Source organism: Canis aureus, chromosome 38, assembly GCF_053574225.1.
Source record: "Canis aureus isolate CA01 chromosome 38, VMU_Caureus_v.1.0, whole genome shotgun sequence".
In the NCBI taxonomy this organism is placed as follows: Eukaryota; Metazoa; Chordata; class Mammalia; order Carnivora; family Canidae; genus Canis; species Canis aureus.
The window spans coordinates 1,869,827-1,888,793 of record NC_135648.1 but is presented as its reverse complement, the minus strand read 5'-3'; the positions used below and the strand labels follow the sequence as shown (position 1 = coordinate 1,888,793).

Here is an 18,967-nt window from a genome sequence, read left to right as displayed (position 1 = left end):
TGCGCCTGGGATTTTCCATGACAGGGATCCGGAAGGTCACATCCCGCTTCCGCCCTCCTCCTCCTCCTGGAAGGATGGGTAGCATGGGGCAGACACCTTCTGTCCTTGGGCCCTTCCTCTGGCCTTGACTTTGAGCCTGGGGGGGAGCAGGCCGGGGGGCAGCCACCGGGAGGAGCAGACCCTAGTTCCAGCCCCATGTGGACGGGGGTGGGGTGGGGGGAGCAGTAGCTGACGCCCCACAAGAGGGCCCACGGTCAGCCCCTCGCAGGGCTGGCCCAGGGAGGAGTCCCTGGAAGAGCCGCCCGCAGACGGCTGGGCCACTGGGCAGTGGGGCGGCCCGAGGGCAGCCTCGCTCTGGACTGGGGGGACGGGGGGGAGAGGGTCACTGGAGGCTTAGGAGGCTCCTGCTCCCTGGTTCCGGGCTTGGAATCCCTTCTCTGCTCCAGGGCGCAAGGTGTGCTGGGAGAGAAAGGCAGCTGGTCCTTCCCACCCGCCCCGCACTGCCGCTGGCACCGCCCGGGGCTGCCCCGTCCTTCCAAGGCCCTGGCTCCGGTCCCCGTGGCCAGGCCCATACCGGAAAGCACTGTGCCCTCCCTCTGCCCACCCGGCCCGGTGGGGGCTCCAGCCGTACCTGGCACTGGGGCCAGCGGGCGGCCCTGGGGGTGATGCCGCTCACACATTTGGGGCCCAGATGTGAGGAAGGCTGGACAGGTCACCCTGGGGCCCGTCCTTGCCCGAATGTCCCCGATCACCCTCCTTGCCTGGGCGAGCGTGGATGCCCTGGGAGTTGACTCCCCGCCCCCCCCCGCCCCCCCCCCCCCCCCCCCCCCCCGCCCAGGCCCCGCTGCTGCGTGGACCTCACACTTTGGGACATCAGTGGGATGTGGGCACCTGGTGCCTTGATCTGGGGTCACGGCGGGGGCAGGGGGAGACTAGGCCTGTGAAGACAGCCAGAGGTGGCTTTGGATCCAGGCCCTGGAAGTAAGAGGGACAAGCAGAGAGCAGCGAGCCTGGGAGGCAGGAGTGGAGGGCCCAGGGCCTGGCTTTGGGAGAAGGGCAGAGGTCGCTGAGGATGGCTGCTCCTGAATCGGGTGTTTGGTTGGCACGGGGAGGTGCGGCAGGCAGGTGTGCGTGTGTGCAGGGGTGTGCGCCTTCCGACTGCGGGGCTGGCGGTGGGGACCCGCTGTGGGGAAGGGGCAGCGTGGAACTCGGACGCAGGAGCTGGCGGCAGGGGAGGCCCTGGGGTGCGTGGGCATCCGGTGAGGACGGAGCAACTGTGTCCCAGGTGCATGGTCTCTGGGCCGTGTGTGCGTGCAGGCTGGGGCAGAGCTGCGTGGCCTACGTGAGAGGCCCTGGGAGAAAGTGCGTGTGCGCCAGGGGGTGGGGAGCCGCTCAGCTGCAGATGGGCCGTCAAGGTCTCCCAGAAACAGTTCTGTTTCCTAAGTGACTAGCCTCCTGGGGCCGGCAGCCCAGACTTGAAGGTTGTTTCAAGATCATGAAAGGGAGGGGGAGGAAGAGGCTGGGGAGGCGCTGTCGCCCCCACTGTCCCTCCTCCGGCCCCCACCCCACAGCTCGGCCGCTCCCCACTTTGGCCCAGCTCCTTGGTCCTCCTCCCCAGGCCTGCCCTCTCCGGGGGGCCTCGCTTCTCTCCATCGTCTTCCACTCCCTCAAAGATCCTTCCTCCCTTCTCCACAGCCTGGCCTCTTGGCTCCCCCCCACCAGGCTTCCGGGGCCTTCGGGAACGGACGGGATTCTCTCATTCCAAGGGCAGGTTGGTTTGGGATGACAGTGAGGACAGGAAACCTGGAAAGGCCTGGCCGTAACAGGCATCCAACAAAGGTCCCTTTCACTCCCCATTCCTCTCCGGGCCTCTCTTCCCCCTCCCCGCACGTGGCAGTGGCCTGGTGGTGGAAAGCCTGGGCTCAGAGCCACAGAGTGCCAGTCTGAGTCCCGCCGCTGCCTCAGTTTCCCCACTGGACCACAAGGCCAGTGTTGGATTTTCTCCCCATCCCTCCCTTGATGCCTGCACCCCTGTGTTCTTTCTGGTCGTTCCTTCCAATCTCCTCGAGTAGATTCTAAGCCCCCACCCGCTTCTGTTGGCCTTAGTCTTCCCCGCAGATGATTTCTATTATCCCCTTTGCTGTTAACACCATCACATAAAGAATGCAGAAAACACGGGAGAGAACACCCAGGATTTTCCTGACCGTCTCCGTGTCCAGTCCAGTCCCACGTCTTCTTGCCCTCTGCACCGCTGTCTGGGTGTGGACAGCGTGGGGGGCCCGCGCCAGCCGTCCCGGGCACCCTCTGTCCTGCCCTCCTGGCTGTCCTGCCTGCAGTCCCTGCGAGGCCTGACCTAGTGAGCCCCTTGGCTGAGGCCGGTCCTGCTGGGACCAAGCAGCTGAGGGACCTGGGATCAGAGGCGCCCCTACGCCGGCCTTGCTCCTTGTTTGAGGGACCCTCGAGGTCGTCGAGGTCACCTCCTCCTCGGCTCCTGGCTCAGCTCAGGTGAGCAGCAGGGGAGGTTACTTGTACCCGTGGGATAATCCCCTGTCTGGAGTCCGGGGCTTGGGGTGGCGGGAGCTGAGGGGGCAGGTGCCCTGATGTTGATTAGCGTGACCCACAGAAATGAGTGTGCAATGGCTTCGACCCTTGGCTCAGAAGTGGAGAAGGGCTCAGGGTCGGGCATGGACTACCCGCTTCCTCGCAAAGGGCTGCGGGCCGGGCGGGCTGGGGAGAAGGCAGGGCTGGGGGTGATGCTGCCGAAACCTGACATTTCTTGGCTGGCGTTGGTTCACCAAATACCAGATTAGTCTGTTTCCAGAGATTCTTTGGGCTGGAAAAATATGTGAGGGGCGATGGGGTGCATGGGGTTAATGGACCTTGCTGAGTTTGGGGGTCAGGGGTCACAGCTGGGCCCTCTAGGGTTCCTGTTTGCCTTTGATTCCATCCGGGCAGGGAGGGAGAGGCCCTGCAGCCGCCTGAGGCAGGTTTGCTTTGGCCGGAGATCTGACCCAGCCACTGGCCCGGAGCACCCCGCCTCCCCGCTCCCCCTATCAAGAGGCAGCCTGTCCCGGCCTCCTCCTTCCTACCTCCTGCTTCCCTCTCCAGGCCCCCTCCGCTGGCCTGCCCGTCCCCGCTGCTGCTCCGGACACCTGGCAGGGGAGGATGCCCTGCGAACATCTGGCACGAGTTCCCACATCACGAGCCCTCCTAGGGGCTTCGGGGAGCTTGGCCTCCCCTGTGCCTCGGTTTCTCTGCGAGTCTGGGACGCTCTTGCTCTTGTGCTCCCGCCTGGGTGCTCACGGTGCTGCCTCCTGGGGCATGTGGGTGCCCCCCCAACTCAGTCAGTAGAGCTTGCTTGTTTTCGGGGCTCCGTGCCATTCCCATGTCCTACCAGCATTTGCTGAGCGCCGGCTGCCCGATGCCCAGCAAAGTCCTGCAGAGACAATTGCAGTTGAGGCCAACAAGGCCCCCACCCACATGGTCCTCCTTCCAAGTCTCACTCCCCTTGGTTACCCTGGTTTGCTCCCAAGGCCAGCCCCTAGCCCTTGGGGACGACTCCTCATTTGCTCCAGCGCCCTCGCTTCCTGACCTCTTCTTCTGCCAAGTGGGATTGGGTGGGCCTGGGCCCCGTCTCCCACCTGGGCATTCCCGCACTCCAAAGGGGCAGGAGCTGAGGCAGGCCAGGGGCTGAATGGAGTGAGGGCGGGGGTTTGCCATATGGGACCGGCTCTGCCACCAAGAGCTGTGGGCTTGAGTAGTGCTTGGATTCCCATCCCTACAGCGAGGGCCTGTGTGACTCCTCACGTCTGCACCTCATCCCAGTGATCATGTTGTGACGGGACCGTGGTGGGGCCTGGGCACCCGTGTCCTCTGAAAGCTCCCCAGAGCATTCGATGCACAGGTGGGGTTGAGAGCCACGGAGCCCGACTGTCCCCAGGATGTCCAGCTCATCACTTATGGAGGCACCATGTTAGGGCGTTACTCAAGTGGGTCCCTTTCTAGACAGGGAAACTGAGGCACCGTGCTCCTGAGCTTACCCGACTGGGGGAACTGGAACTCAAACCCAGGCAGGCTGGTTGCAGAACCGGCACGTGGAAAACTGCGCCGTTAGGATGCAGGGAGGGCTCCCCTCTGGGTTTCTGTCTCTGGGGTGGCACGTGCGGGAGCCCCCAGGCTGCAGTGCGGGGTGAGGGGAGTCCTGCTAGATTAAGGGGAAGGGACGGTGCCGCCTGGGGCCAGATGCCGCTGGCTGCTGGCTGCACCCCAGCGGTTTACAGGGCGATGGGGACTCAGAGGAGGGAGAAGGGCTTCTCAGCCCGAAGAATCAGGAGGCCTTAGGGAGGAGGTGGCTTCTAGCTGGGCCTTGGCAGACACGCAGGGTGTGGCTCCAAGGACCAGGCAGAGCACGTGCCACGTAGAGGCAGCCGTGTGGGCACAGGCACAGAGGCCTGGAGCACCCAGTGGGCAAAGACGTGGCCTGGGAGCCCGCCCTGGGTGTGGGGAGTGGGAGCTACTGAGCAGGTGCCGTCCCGACCACGGGTGTTTCCTACGGGGCTCCGGCGGTACTAACCACCTGCACAGAGGAGCCGGGATGCTCTAGGAAGGCTCGCGTGATGGCAGGCGTGGGCACACGGGCCGGGGTGTCCCACGGAAGGGAGAGACAGGGAGGCGGTTCTGGCAATAATTTAGGCGAGAGGTGGTGGGGGTCAGCCACAAGACGGCGGCCACACGATGGGGAGAAAGGGCAGACGGGAAAGATCTTCGGGAGGTGGAATTTCAGGATTTGGTAACGGGCGGTCTGTCACGGGGAGGGAGGAAGGATGGGGCGGCCGTTGGTGCAACGTTGACTATCCTCGGGGTCCGGAGGAGAGGTAGTTGTTGGGGAGGGAAGACACTGTTCGCTGTGGGACACCTGGCATCCTCGGCACCGATGCCCAGTGCCCGAGTGGCCCCCGGAGCGGGCCGTCCCCACCCCGCCCCGTCCCCCGGCCCTGGAGCCGGCTGGCCCCGCAGCCTCGCCGCTCCCCCGGACACCAGTTCCCTCGTGGGAGGACGGCCCGTCCTGGGCAGAGGCCGCGGGGCAGTGCGGTCCGAGGGCCTGGAGAAGGAATCCAGATGTGCCGCTCACCCGGCAAAGTTGTCGCTTGTCTGAGCTCGGTTCCCGGGGTGGCGTTGAGAAGCCACGCGCTCAGCGCTGGCGCCCCTGCTGTTCCGTGCCCAGGCCTAGGGACGGCCAAGTCCGATCTCCACGCCCTTCCCTTCCCGGAGGAGGACAGCCTTCGGCCCTCCCCCCATGGCCCGGGAAGCCAGCCTGGGTGGTCTCCTGAGGGATGGAAGGTTCGGGCTCCGAAACCAGAGGGGAAGCTTTCTGTCCACCGGTGGATGCCTGGGCCCCGGGCAAGACGAACGCCAGAGGCGGGAACAGTGCCCTCCGTGGAGGTGATGGGGCCACCCAAGAGGAAGCACCTGGCTTCCCTCTCCCTCGCTCTCCCCTGTGCTCCCTCCTTTGCTCAAGCACTCGGCAGGCGTCCACGCAGCTTCCCCTCCTCGCGGGCACTGCGGGCACCGCGCTAGGCGTGGGGCAGAGCCGCGGAGGGCTCGCCGCTGTGGGATGGCAAGGCCTGGTGGGAAAGTCCGCCCAAGAGCTGAGGACAGGGTGCCAGGAGCCAGGGGAGGGTCACGTCAGCAGCAGGACTGGGCCCCGCGCTCCCATGGCCCACGCCTTCGCCCCCGCGGGCCCATCTGCTTCTTTGTTTTTGGAGTTTTTATTTCTGGGTTTGTTTTCCCAATAGAGAGCCTTTGGAAAGATGCCACCCTTGTTTCAGTTGGACTAGGGAAAAGAAGAATTGTCTGCTCTGGGGCCAGGCTGGCGGGGGGGTGCCAGGTTCCCCGAGCGCCCAGGTGTGCCCGGTGGAGGAGCCGGGGGCGGTCAGGGCGGGGGGTGGGGGTGCCCTGGAAGAGCATGGGGCACCCGGGCTGGGAACGGGGACAAGCAGAAGCCAGGCTGGCTCTCGTGGCTCCGTGGCTGTGTGTCCCCAGACCTCCCCTCGTGGCCCCCATCCCGTGACGGCAGGGAGAAGTTAAGACCCCCTTTCACCTCAGGGAGCCCCATGAGCCCTGGTTCCGTCCTCTCGCCCACACCCCGCCTCTGGGGTGCTCTACGAGGCTGGGACCCAGAGTCCGAAGGGAGCCTGCAATACCATTCCAGCTTGGGAGGGCTCTGCGTGGGAGACCCCTGGGGCCGCCCCCGCCCCCGACTCTCCTGCTATTCCCCTCTTCCTGGTCCTCACCCATTCATTCAACACATATTTACTGAGCACCCACTATGTGCCAGGAGCTCGCTGGAGATGACGCTGGTGGGAAAGTTCTTTCAAAAGGGTTGTAGAAGCACCAGGTGCATGTGCGTGTGCGTGTGCGTGCGCTCATGCACGTGTGCGTGTGAATATGTACGTGCAGGTTCGGGAAGCAGGAAGAAGAAGAATGTTCCAGAGTCAAACAGGCTGCATTTGAATCTCGGTGCTGCCCCTTAGCCAGGTGACCTCGGGTCACTTACGTAACTCCTCGGGCCTCCTCTCCCATCTGCAAAACAGGTCTCGGGAGCACTCGGCCCACGGGGTGCTTGCTGTGGGGACTGAGCGAGTGCGCCGTGTTTAGCGTGGAGCCCACAGAAAGCAGGTGCACAGGAAGTGTCAGCAACAAGGGGTGCCTCCTCCTGGCCCCGCTCAGGGCTGGCTGCGCACAAACTCGCCAATGACCCGTTCTTCCAATCTGGCCCTTGCTCAAGCTCCGTGACTCAGAGGCAGCCACCTGGCCCTAACCACCTCCTGTCCCCTGAGGCTCATCTATACGACGCAGCCCACAAACCTCTGTTTAGCAAACCACCGCCCGCGTCTGTCCTTGTGGGGGCTGCCTCGGCTCCGGGCTACCCTCTGCATGGGTGTCCGTGCCCTCAGCTGGCTGCGAGAGCAGGGGAGGGACAGGAGGGGCTCTGGGGTGGTGCCCAGGCCCCCAGCACTCTGGGACTGGGGAGCCAGGGACTTGTCAGGGAGGGAGGGTCAGGGGATTCCAGCTCAGAGGGATCTGTCCTTGGCATTCCGGAGTGGGTGGCAGCTGGCGCCAATCCTGGGCACGTAGAAATGGCAGGGCCTCCCTGGGAGTTAGGGCCAGGTCCTGCTGAGGCCAGCAGCGGCGTGGGGGCTCCTCTGTTCTCCAACAGCTGTCCGAAGAGGGTTTGAGAAGTGGGGAAGGAGTGTGGGCTCGGCCAGGACCAGAGGAGGGCCCGGGAAGCAAACACGCGCACACACACACACACACACACCCCGAGTCCAGCAGGAGGGTGCAGTGCCTGCTGGCGAGGATGGAGGGAGGGAGTCTGGCCCGCCTGTGTGTGGGTGCGGGAGGCAGCTCTGCGGCTCTGCGAGAAGGCGAGGGCGCCCGTAGGGACCAGGGATGTGTGTTGCCCTGCAGGTGTTGGCTCTGCCTCTGTCCTGCCTCTTGGCCTGAGCCTCTCCCCAGGTCAGCAGAGAGGATGCTCCCGTTGGGGAGGGTGGGAAACTACGGCTCATCGAGCGGTGTGGGTCAAGGCCTTACAAACACGCAGGATCACAGGACGTTCTTCTACGTGACCCTCAGCTCCACCGAGCTGGGATTTATACACATTCAAGGGGGAGAGCTCTGAGTACTGCGTGTGCGTGTGTGTGAGCACGGGCGTGGCACTTCTGTGTCCGATGTCGGGGGGGGGGCACGTGCGCCGTGTCTGATGTGTCTGTCACCCTCTTCAAGGCCTGTGTCCATCGCGGGGTCCACGCCGGGGCGTGCTGGGTCCCCTTTGCCTTCAAGAAGCCACGTAGCAGGGCAGGAGCACAGGCTCCTCCAGGCCCAGCCGATCACAGGCTCAGATCCGAGTTGGGATCCAATCCGTGTACCTTGGACATGCTCCGAAGCTTCGGCCCACCTCAGTTTCTTCCTGGGGAAAGCAATAGCATGAACCACACCAGGTGCTGGCCAGGATTAAATGAGACTAAAATACACACCTGACACAGGTGAGAACACGTTAACGGTCCCGTCCTGGTGCCCCTCGCAGAACCGTGTCATCACAATCGTGACCGTCACGTGTGACACCTCCATCAGATGGTGAGTTGCAGAGCGTCGGTCTTGGTTATATTCAACGACACTCAGGACCCCTCGCTGCCGTCGCGGCGTCCTGCACGTCTGTCCTCTTGGGGGGATTATATCAGCCCAGGGAACAGAGGCCTGGTCCCTGACGTATGCCCAGCCCTGGTGGCACCTAGGGGGCGAGTGGGCAGCCGGTGATGGCACAGTGATGACAGCACCCCATGGCCACTCCTGGACCTCCCACCCGTGTCCCTCTGCAACCCCCAGGCTCCTGCCCCCTGCCTCAGGCCACCTTCCTGTCTCTGCTCGCTCCTCCACAAGCATCAGCCCACGGTGCTGGGCAAGCCTGTGTGGCTTCTCATGGGCCAGCTGGGAGGACACAGGAGCACTCTCTAGTCCGCGGGCTATGAGCCCCCTCCGCAGCGTGTGCGTGTGCTGTGCGTGTGCCTGTGGGTCTCTGTTGGGACGTGTGAGTGACGTCTCTCCGCGTAAGCTCCTCTGTGTCTGTTGTGTGACGTCCTGGGGCCTGGGCTGTGCCCCCCCCTCCCCGCACCCCCACCAGCATTCTCATTTACGTAAGCCTTGAGCTGGACTCAGGCCTGGGCTCCGGGCTCCCCCTGCTGGCAGCCCCGGAACTCCCTGTCTGGGGAGGGGCGCTTGGAAGAATCTGGTTCTCCCAGGCCTCGGCCTACACCTGCCTGCCCCAGCTCCCGCCCAGCCCCAAGCCAAAGGGTGTTCCCAGCAGCCTTAGTGTCCCCTCTCATAACGCCCGGCCTGGGGGGTGGTTATTACCTGCTCATGCTCTGTCTCCCTGTCATTTCCATGGTCCAGTACCAGGCCTGGCCTAATCAGTGTGTGTTGAATGACCAAATTTATAGGGTGAAGAAGCTTGGGAAGAGAAACAGTGGGACGTGGGAAGATCTGGGGCTCTGGGGACAGATAAGCCTGAGCTCATCAGACATTGGCCACTTAAAAGCTGTGTGGCCTTGGGGAAAATGCTTAACCTCTCTCAACCTTTAGTCTCTCACCTGTTAAATGACACCATCTGGCAAAATACGCTGTAAAGACTAGAAATAATGTCCAAAAGGGCCTTACTGTCCTTTTAGGTGTCCCATAAATGGCATCTACTGGGATGATGATGAACGGCAACATCTCCCGTCTCTCAAGCATCAGGAGCAGTGAGTCCATTCTGTCCCCAAAAGCAGGAGAGTGGGTTTTCCCCCAAAGCCTCCCCGTGCCTTTCTGCTTTCATGTAGCTCAGTCTGACCTGTGGATAGACTGAGGTGAAGTGGATCCAGAGAAATCAGGCTGTGAATCTAGTCTAAGCGGGAGGAAGCGGGCATCCTGCGGCCTGGTTCCTGGGCCAGTCCTGGAGGTGCTGGGGGGCTGGGTGAAATCAGCAGTCTGCTTCAGAGTTCCTCCCGTCTCTGAGTGTGGCTTCGGATGAGCACCTCGACTGAGCCAGGCACTGGCTGCCCCCAAGGAAGATCTGATCTGGCCTCTGTCACTTGGCTTTTTGGGGCCTCAAAATGGGGAGGGGAGGTGGAGGGAGGGGGAGGTTGGAGGAGCCCGGGGAAGGTACCAGGTACGGGTTGGAGGGTAAAGGTGATGATGAGCCCGGGCTTACTTCCCAGGAACCCCCGCTTTGACAGCCTTAGCTTCACAGACCTGGCTGTGCCTTCTCGGGTGGGTCCCACCCTCCCTGGGGTCCCAGCTCTCCCATCCTCCTGCCTCCAGGGCAGGCCCCACTCTTCCCAGCATCCCCATGTCTGTCCTGCTGCTAAGGCTCAACAGGACCCCTCAGGAAGCACTTTTTTTAAAAAAAGATTTTATTTATTTATTCATAGAGATGCAGAGAGAGAGAGAGGCAGAGACACAGGCAGAGGGAGAAGCAAGCTCCACGCAGGGAGCCCGACGCGGGACTTGATCCTGAGACTCCAGGATCACGGCCTGGGCTGCAGGTGGTGCTAAACCCCTGAGCCACCCGGGCTGCCCAGGAAGCACTTTTAATAAGCATTCAAAAAGCGTGAACAAAACCCCAGCATACCTTATCTCCCATTCTGTGTTATCCTGCGCCAAGAACCTCGCGTACATGATCTCAATGAACGTCACAAAAACCCTCGGGGTGGATGTCATCGACCAGAGAGCAGGTCGCAGGGAGTCAGCCAACCTGACGGGATCCCCAACCAGGAGGGGCTGGCGCCCAGGCGGCGCCCTCCCCTGGCCCGCTCCCTCTGGGTCTGCCCCGCGGGTGGCAGCCTGGTTTCTGGGAGCTCCGGGTCCCGCCCAGCCCCACTCGAGCCCCACTCCAGCCGGGCTGCGGCCAGGCCTAGCGGCCCAGAGCAAACGACTGGGTCTAAGCGCGAGGCCAGTCACCTGACCCACCCCGAGGCCCTGCACCCTGCTCTCCGGGGAAGGCCGGCAGGTGCACGGGGTGCGGGGCGGGGTTGGGGTTTGGCCGAGCCCAGGTGCCGCTCCCCCCCACCGCGTAGGCCGGGGAGGGGGTGGGGTGGGGGCTGGGGGCTGGGGGGTGGGGAGTAGGGGCTGGGCCGAGTCGGGACCCAAGTTGCGGCGGGTGGGGCCGGGGCCGGGGCCGGGGCCGAGCTGACTCGGGGTTGGGGGCGGAACCTGGACCGAGGTGGGCGGAGCAGGGCCGGGGTCTGGAATCGGGGCAGGTCCGGGGTCGCGGCGGGTCGGGGCCGGGGGCCGGGGGCCGCGGTCAGGTCCGGTCGGGGGTCGGGGAGCCGGGCGGAGACGGAACAGAGGGCGGGGCTGGGACCGAGACCCGGGCGGGACGGGGCTTGGGGCGGGGCCAGGGGCGGGAGGGGCGGGGCTGGGGGCGGGGCCAGGGCCAGGCGGGGCTGGGGCGGGGACTGGGGGCGGGGCCAGGGTCAGGCGGGGCGGGGCTTGGGGGCGGAGGTTGGGCGGGGCCAAGGCGGGGCCAGGGTCAGGCGGGGATTGGGCCGGGGCTTGGGGGCGGGGCCAGGCGGGGCGGGGCGGGGCTTGGGGGCGGGGCCAGGGCCAGGCGGGGCGGGGATTGGGGGCGGAGGTTGGGCGGGGCCAATGCGGGGCGGGGCTTGGGCGGGGCTTGGGCGGGGCCAGGGTCAGGCGGGGGATGGGGCGGGGGATGGGGCGGGGCGGGGCCAGGGTCAGGCGGGGCGGGGCGGGGCGCGAACGGTCTCGGGAGTCGCGGCGGAAGGAGGGAAAGCGGTGGAAGAGGAGGGAGGAGGGAGGAGGGGGAGGGAGGGCACTCGGAAGCTCCCGCGCCGCTCGGCTCCGTGCACCCACACCTCGCTGCTCCGCGTCGTGCCCCCGACCCGGGCATGCGCCCCCCTAGTCCCCATCCACCAGAGCCCGCGCCGACCCCCGGAGCCTCCCCGAAGCCGGCCGCGCAGGATGGGCGCCCTCGGTCCCTTGCCGCCGCCGCTGCTGCTGCTGCTGCTGGGTAAGCGGCCCCCGTCCCCCCGCCCCCTCTCCCCCACCCCCCGGCAGGTGCCTGACACCTGGCACCCCGCTGGCCCGCCCCGGAGCCGCCCCGGGCTCGGCGCCCCGCTGCCCAGTGGCCGCCCGCCCAGCCGGGACGCAGCTCTAGGCCGGGCCGGGGCCCAGGGAGGACGCAGCGCCCCCACTGCTCAGCCGGCGGCCTCGGGGGGCCCGGGGCGCTGCGCCCAAAGGCTGCGACTCCCTCTGCCTCACACCGAGCTCCGGGCCCGGCTCTGGGCGCCCGCCCTGCGTGGGCAGCGCTCGCCCGTCTTCGTAATTGCCCGGGCTTGGCTGGAGGCCCAGGGGCCGGTTCTGCCCATGATCTTTGAAGTTCAGTCTCCCCTGGTGGCTCCCCTCCCCCCAGACTTCACCGTCTGAGATTTGGGGCAGTTCCCTCCCCCGTCACCCCCATCTCCATCCTGGGCTGGGTCTCCCTTTGCTCACTTTCCCTCTCTCAGCTCCAGCACCTGGCTCTGTGGCCTCCCACCGCTCGTCACACCCCTTAGTCCCCCAGTCCCTTCCTGGGGAGAAAGCAGGCTCCGTGGAGACCAATGCTGGGATCTCCAAGCACCTTGTGTCTGTGAGGGTGGGTGTCCGTGGTGAGGTGTTCTGGCCACCGCTGCATGGATGCATGAGGGCACTGACAGCGCCATCGCTTTTGGCCTCAACTGGAGGGTCCCTTAGGAGGTGGTCTGGGGAGGAGTATGGCTTTGAGACAGGGACGCTGCCAGCACAGATGTTTGGGAGACTGAAGCTCTTGAAATAAGAGCGCAGAGTGGGGGTGGCCCTGCCCCCCGGATTCAGAGTTGCCACAGTCAAGGCGCAGGCTGACGAAACACCAGCAGCCCGTCTCTAGACCAGAGCTCCACTGCAGTGCCAAGCAGATCCTCCCCTGGCTCCATGGGTCCCTGGGCCCTGGGGAACTAGGCCTCCTTGGGCCCTAGGTGAGAGGCAGGAGGAAGTTGCTGTGGGGCCTGGTTGCCTAGCAGTTGGCCGGTTGTCCCTAGTGGATGGCATGGAGTGGAAGAGCCCAGGGGAGGTGGGGAAGTGTGATACACAGACGTGCAAGAACCTGCAGAGGTCTGAGCACCCATTGCGTGCAGATGCTTACGTTCATTCTGAAGAGGAGGAAAATGAGGTAATTTGCTCCAGAGAGCCCATCTAGTGAGCGTGGGGGCTTGGATTCGAACCCAGACCCACCTGACTCCAGAGCAGGTCTCTGCTGCCCCGCCTCCCCTCCTGGGCTGGGGAGAGAGCTGTCTGGCAGCTGGTTTCTTTCTTTCTTTTTTTTTTTTTTTTTTTTTAAGATTTTATTTATTCATTCATGAAAGAGACAGAGGCAGAGACACAGGCAGAGGGAGGAGCAGGCTCCATGGAGGGAGCCTGATGTGGGACTCGATCCCAGGTCTCCAGGATCACGCCCTGGGCTGACGGCGGCGGTGCTAAACTGCTGAGCCACCTGGGCTGCCTGGCAGCTGGTTCCCTAAGGCGGCCTGGCTGGCCTGCTTTCCCATGGGGATCTCCACAAGCAGCAGCAGCTGTGCGGCCAGGAAGGTGGGAGGGGGCCCTTCTAAGCAGAGTCTGCCCTGAAGCCCTAAGGTGTCAGCTGTCTCCACCATCACCTAGATTGTGAAATGCCCTGGGGCAGGGCCCTCCTGAGTCACAGGCTCACTCACTCACTCTCAGAGAAGCAGCCCTGAGCTCTCCTCCAGGAGAGGAACCGTCTTGGGAGAGGAAGGGAAGTGTCAATCCAGCTGAGCATGGGGCTGTGTCTGGGACCCAACCTCCTGAGGCCCAGCATGTGCTTTAACCAGGCGGCCATGAGGGACTCAGCCACAGGAAGAAGGGGCTGAGAGCCCACTCACGTGGGAAAGTCAAGGGGAGCACTTCTGGAGGAGCTAGAAGGCAGAGTTTGACCGCGGACTTTGTGTTTTCCTCTGGCTTCTGTAGAAAGGCCCTGGGAATGCCCCTGGGAGTGACATTCTGGTTGGTGAGGTCAGTCCCCTCAAGCCTGGCCTGGGAGTTTCCCATCTTCCTCCCTGGCTTCGTCCCTCTGCAGGGGCCTGTGGAAGCCATCGAAGGGTAGTAAGATCTAGACAAGACCTCTGCAGTGTCTTGGTCAAGATGTACTTCTCCAGCCTTCCATCCCTCGTCTGTGAAATGGAGGCAGGGTGCTGACCGGGGGCTGCAGTTCTGTGGTTTTGGGGGGCAGGGGTTGGCTATGGAAGAATGGAAGGAGAGAAGGAAGAAGCAGGGCCTCTCCAAGGGCCTTGGGAGTGTCCTGTGGGGCTGGATAAAGAACAGAAATTTGGCCTCTCTGAGGAGAGCAAGATGGGAAGAGACAGCTGGGGACCTCTCAACAGAGAGGGGACCTTACATAAGCGAATGCACACCATATGCAAATGAAGGCTTTTGTTAGGGAGTTGGAGGTGCCCTGCATCAGCTGGGCGAGCCCAGAAGATTGGCAGGCCCTTGAGGGGGGGAGTCTTCTGCCCCCAGAGGCCAGGGCAGAGGCTGGTTCTTGCCCCAGAAGCCTCAGCTGCCTCGGCAGTGCTGCCGGGTGGGAGAAGCAGTGAGCTCATGGCACAGCTGGAGGGGGGAGGGCATTGTGTGGTGAGAACTGGCTGGGTCTGTGCCCTGTCCTGCTCGGCCACTGGCTCCATTGTCTGGAGTCCCCTGGTCCAGGTGACACAGCGGAGCCAAGCAGCCCTCATAAGGAGGCGGACGTGTGGTCTCAGAACCCTTAGCTGGAAGACCCGAGGACCCGGCCCAGAGCGGATGAGGGTGGGAAATGCGGGAGGGACATGGAGGTGCAGCTGAAGCCAAGGAGAGAAAGCAGCTGGACCTCGCTCTGCCCGCGGGCGGCTCACCTCTGGCCTGCCAGAAATGGGATGTTTCTGGGTTCTGAGGCAAAGCCAGGTCTCTGACCCCCTGGAGACCCAGGTGTCTTACCAGGTGTCTTAGCTCCGGGCATCCTTCCCCTTTGCTCAGGGCAGGGCCCCAGCTGGGCCCCCACCCTTCCCCAGGTTTGCTCTCCTTTACCGGGCAGGGGTCCAGGATGGTACTGGCAGCGGGGGCTGCAGTGGGGGCCCAGGCCTCTCCAGCTTCTCCCGTCCTTTCCTACAGGAGTCCAGGGCTCTGCCCGGGAGGTGCTGGTCCCCGAGGGGCCCCTGTACCGCGTGGCAGGCACGGCCATCTCCATCTCCTGCAACGTGAGCGGCTACGAGGGCCCGTCCCAACAGGACTTCGAGTGGTTCCTCTACAGGCCGGAGGCCCCCGAGGCTGCTCTGGGCATCGTCAGCACCAGGGATACCCACTTCTCCTACGCCGTTTTCGGGCCCCGCGTGGCCGCTGGTGAGGTGCAGGTACAGCGTCTGCAGGGGGACGCTGTGCTGCTCAAGATTGCCCGCCTCCAGGCACAGGACGCTGGCATTTACGAGTGCTACACGCCCTCCACTGACGCCCGCTACCTGGGCAGCTACAGCGGCAAGGTGGAGCTGAGAGGTACCGGCCTGGGGTGGGAGCCGGCCCGCGCGCCCCGAGGGGACAGGAAGGGCCGACCTAGCGCCCCGCCCCGTCAGGAGGCACGGAGTCCGTGTGGGGCTCGCACACAGTCACCGGTTGGTGGCCGGCCGGGGGCTCTGAACCGGCATCTCTTCATTGCCGCCCAGCGCCCTTCCTCTTCTGTGGGGCTACCTTCTGGGAAAGGGGGAGCCGGTCCCCGCCATTCCCTGGTCGGGGAGCCCCCTCGGGGGAACAGGCTCCATTCCTGGGGATTCCAGGATGCAGATCTGGGGGCGGGGGGGGGGGGGGGGGGGCCAAGCGGAGGTAGGGTAGGAGGAGTGAGGCCATGTGATATTCTCGCTCTCTTACGTTTCTTTGTCTTTTGAGGAGGGAGACAGAGCCACTCTTCTGTAGTTCTGAGTAGTTCTGACAGGGGTTAGTTCCAAACACGTGGGTGAGTAGGCGTTGGGCTGGGCTCTGATCGTCAGCAAGTATTTATCGAGCGCCTGCGTGTGCCCAGCGCTGTGCTTGGCACCACCGGGTCACAGAAGAAACAGCACACGGTGAACCCCGCGCTGTAGGAGCCAACTGCCTGGGTCGCAGGTTGCACGCGGGGACGGGGGCCACCAGCCCCGGGCCCCCCCTCACTCCAGCTGTTGTTTCCAGTTCTTCCAGATGCGCTGCAGGTGTCAGCGGCCAGCCCCCCGGGGCCCCGAGGCCGCCAGGCCCCAGCCTCACCCCCCCGCCTGACCGTGCACGAGGGGCAGGAGCTGGCCCTGGGCTGCCTGGCGCGGACGAGCACGCAGCAGCACACGCACCTGGCGGTGTCCTTTGGGAGGGCCGTGCCCGAGGCGCCAGTGGGGCGTGCAACTCTGCAGGAGGTGGTGGGGCTCCGGCCGGACTTGGCCGTGGAGGCTGGGGCTCCCTATGCCGAGCGGCTGGCTGCGGGGGAGCTGCGGCTGGCCAAGGAGGGGGCCGAGCGGTACCGCATGGTGGTGGGGGGCGCCCAGGCGGAGGACGCGGGCACCTACCACTGCACGGCTGCCGAGTGGATTCAGGATCCGGACGGCAGCTGGGCCCAGATCGCGGAGAAGAGAGCAGTGCTGGCGCACGTGGACGTGCAGACTCTGTGTGAGTGCGACGTGTCCCACCGTGGGAGCTGGGAGCCGCGGCCGGGGCGGGGGGCGCCGGGGGTCCCTGCCTGACTCCGGGGAGCCCATCTTCCCGAGGGAGCGGCCCCGTTAGTGCCACTTCCTCCCGTGATGGCTTTTCTCTGCTCAGAAGTTGGGTGGAGCTCGGAGGACCTCGGCTGAGGGGTGAGGGTCAGGCCCTGGGTGGTGGGGAGGGCCGTGCCCCATGGGGGCAGACCGCCGCCTGGGTGCTGTTGTGGAGGAGGGAAGTACAGCGGGGGGCGGGGGTCAGGGGCTGCGTCCCTCCTACCTCCGTGACACCCTGTGCCCCTCCCGTGTTCCAGCCAGCCAGCTGGCGGTGGCCGTGGGGCCGGGGGAACGACGGATCGGCCCAGGGGAACCCTTGGAACTGCTGTGCAACGTGTCGGGGGCCCTGCCGCCCGCCGGCCGTCACGCGGCGTACTCCGTGGGCTGGGAGATGGCCCCCGCGGGGGCCCCGGGGCCCGGCCGCCTGGTCGCCCAGCTGGACACGGAGGGCGTGGGCAGCCTGGGCCCCGGCTACGAGGGCCGGCACATCGCCATGGAGAAGGTGGCGTCCAGAACCTACCGCCTCCGGCTGGAGGCCGCCAGGCCAGGTGACGCGGGGACCTACCGCTGCCTCGCCAAGGCCTACGTCCGGGGCTCCGGGTCTCGGCTTCGAGAAGCTGCCAGCGCCCGCTCCCGGCCGCTGCCTGTGCACGTGCGGGAGGAAGGTGAGGGGGGGGCTGGGGCCTCGCCTCCTGGAGGCGTTTCCGTGTGTTTGGGGGCCGCTCTCTGCCGCATCGGCCGCTACCCCGCCTTCACCTCCTGCGCCGCCTCCTCAGGACGGTGGGAGCCCCTCGAGCTCCCGGGGGTGCTGACCCGTGCCCTCGTCCTGCAGGGGTGGTGCTGGAGGCCGTGGCGTGGCTGGCGGGAGGCACCGTGTACCGCGGGGAGACGGCCTCTCTGCTCTGCAACATCTCGGTGCGCGGCGGCCCCCCGGGGCTGCGGCTGGCGGCCAGCTGGTGGGTGGAGCGGCCGGGGGACGGCGAGCTGAGCCCCGGGCCCGCGCAGCTGGTGGGCGGCGTGGCCCAGGACGGGGTGGCGGAGCTGGGGGTCCGGCCCGGAGGAGGCCCCGTGAGCGTGGAGCTGGTGGGGCCCCGAAGCCATCGGCTGCGGCTGCACGGCCTGGGGCCCGAGGACGGAGGCGTGTATCACTGTGCCCCCAGCGCCTGGGTGCAGCACGCCGACCGCAGCTGGTACCAGGCGGGCAGTGCCCGCTCGGGGCCCGTCACGGTGTACCCCTACACTCACGGTGAGGCCACCCTGCCCGCCCTCCTCCCGCCCTTCCCTGTGCCTCTCCTGCCCCGTCCCTCTGTCCCCCTCGTCACCCCACCCGCTTGCAGCTGCCTCTGGCGCCTGCATCCCCGCTGGGGGGAGGAGGGCCCGCAGCCCAGGGAGAGGTGCTGGGACGCGGCTGTGCCGGGGGTGCGGGCCGGCGGCCCCCCAGCTGAAGCCAGCCGTCCTCTCTGGCCCAGCCCTGGACACCCTGTTCGTGCCCCTGCTGGTGGGCGCGGGGGTCGCCCTAGTCACCGGCGCCACTGTCCTCGGCACCATCACCTGCTGCTTCATGAAGAGGCTGAGAAAACGGTGATCCCTGGCTCCTCAGGTGAGGGAGAAGAGCCCCAGCCCTGGCTTCTGTCCCCAGGCCCGCCCCCGCCCAGCTCCCCCTCCAGCCCCCCCAGCCCCCCTGGGGTGCAGCAGCCTGGGCTCCGTGCTCAGCGCGCCCACGCTCTCCCCAGGCCTTGCAGGTGCCCAGCGTCCTCCGGCCCAGCTCCAGGACAGCCTCCGGTCACCTGGCTGCCCCCCCCACTCCCCTTCCTTTAATTTATTTGACCCCTTGCCCCCCACTCCTTCCTTCCCGACCCCCCCTCTGGCCTTCTGTTCTTGATCTCGGCCCGGCCCAGAGGGAGGCCATTCCCTGGCCTAGAATTAGTTTTTCTAAAATGTGAATAAACTTGTTTTATAAAATCCAGGGCTGGCAGTGTCTTCCGTGGGGGGGGGGGGGGGGGCGGGTGCTGAGAGGTGCAGCAGGGCATGGGGGGAGCTGAACAGCCCACTCCCGCGACGCGGGCCTCCCTTCCCACCACAAACACCATCTGGCCCCTGTGGGCCGTGCCACCCACTCCAGGAGGGGACACCTGGGTCCCATCTGCTGCCTGAGCTGTCGCTGCCTTGCCAGCCCCTACTGGGACTCCTACATGAGGGGAGGGGAGCCGGGGGGGGGGGGCGCGTTCCCCGAGCCCGGCCCCTTCACAGCCTTCTCCGTGCTCCAGGGCAGGGGCTTCGGGGAGGCCCCATTCTGAGTCCCTGACACCGGGGGCAGGAGGACAGCCGCGGGGCGGGGGCGCCTGTCACAGAGCCCGCACGCTGCCCCCCAGCAGCCGGCCTGTGCCCCCAGGTCTTCGCTCCCCCACCCAGGGCCCCCGCGGCCCCTGGAATTTGTCTTTGCTTCAAGACTCTCTCCTCCGGGGACGCTTAGTTGCCCGTCGGGGGCACAGCCCCCCCTTCCTGTCCAGGCTCCCCAGGTTGGCAGGTAAACCTAACGACCGTGGCCCCCACCCAGCGTTTGTTCTTCGGGAACAGCCGATGCCGGGGCCGGGGCCGGGGACCTCATCTTTGATGGTGACCCAGGTGGCCCCGTGACGTGAGGC

General features: G+C 65.7%; 1 protein-coding gene and 2 long non-coding RNA genes across 5 annotated transcripts in view; 2 read left to right on the top strand and 1 right to left on the bottom strand.

The window, feature by feature from the left end:
* The window catches only part of LOC144307282 (uncharacterized), a 28,335-nt gene extending 17,714 nt beyond the window's left edge, over positions 1 to 10,621 (top strand). Inside the window, exons 2-4 of the long non-coding RNA XR_013374188.1 lie at positions 8,046 to 8,136; positions 9,225 to 9,296; positions 9,966 to 10,621. This is a non-coding gene — a long non-coding RNA (uncharacterized LOC144307282). The remainder of the gene's footprint in view (positions 1 to 8,045; positions 8,137 to 9,224; positions 9,297 to 9,965) is intronic.
* On the bottom strand, positions 6,487 to 10,661 carry LOC144307283 (uncharacterized). Of its 2 annotated transcripts, none has more exons than XR_013374189.1 (2): positions 8,411 to 10,661; positions 6,487 to 8,290 (listed from the first exon to the last, which is right to left on the bottom strand). It is a non-coding gene; the product is annotated as an uncharacterized LOC144307283 (long non-coding RNA). The 2 variants fall into 2 exon arrangements; XR_013374190.1 differs by having other exon boundaries at positions 8,911 to 10,661.
* A 667-nt stretch (positions 10,662 to 11,328) lies between these two features.
* Positions 11,329 to 18,284, top strand: IGSF8 (immunoglobulin superfamily member 8). Of its 2 annotated transcripts, none has more exons than XM_077886909.1 (7): positions 11,329 to 11,563; positions 14,728 to 15,105; positions 15,772 to 16,236; positions 16,580 to 16,987; positions 17,155 to 17,568; positions 17,792 to 17,922; positions 18,056 to 18,284. In XM_077886909.1, exons 1-6 carry the CDS (start codon positions 11,515 to 11,517, stop codon positions 17,905 to 17,907), a joined length of 1,830 nt encoding a protein of 609 aa, XP_077743035.1. In that variant the 5' UTR covers positions 11,329 to 11,514; the 3' UTR covers positions 17,908 to 17,922; positions 18,056 to 18,284. The 2 variants fall into 2 exon arrangements, with proteins under 2 accessions (XP_077743035.1, XP_077743033.1); XM_077886907.1 differs by lacking the exon at positions 11,329 to 11,563 and adding an exon at positions 12,955 to 14,520.
* Positions 18,285 to 18,967: the final 683 nt, after the last annotated feature.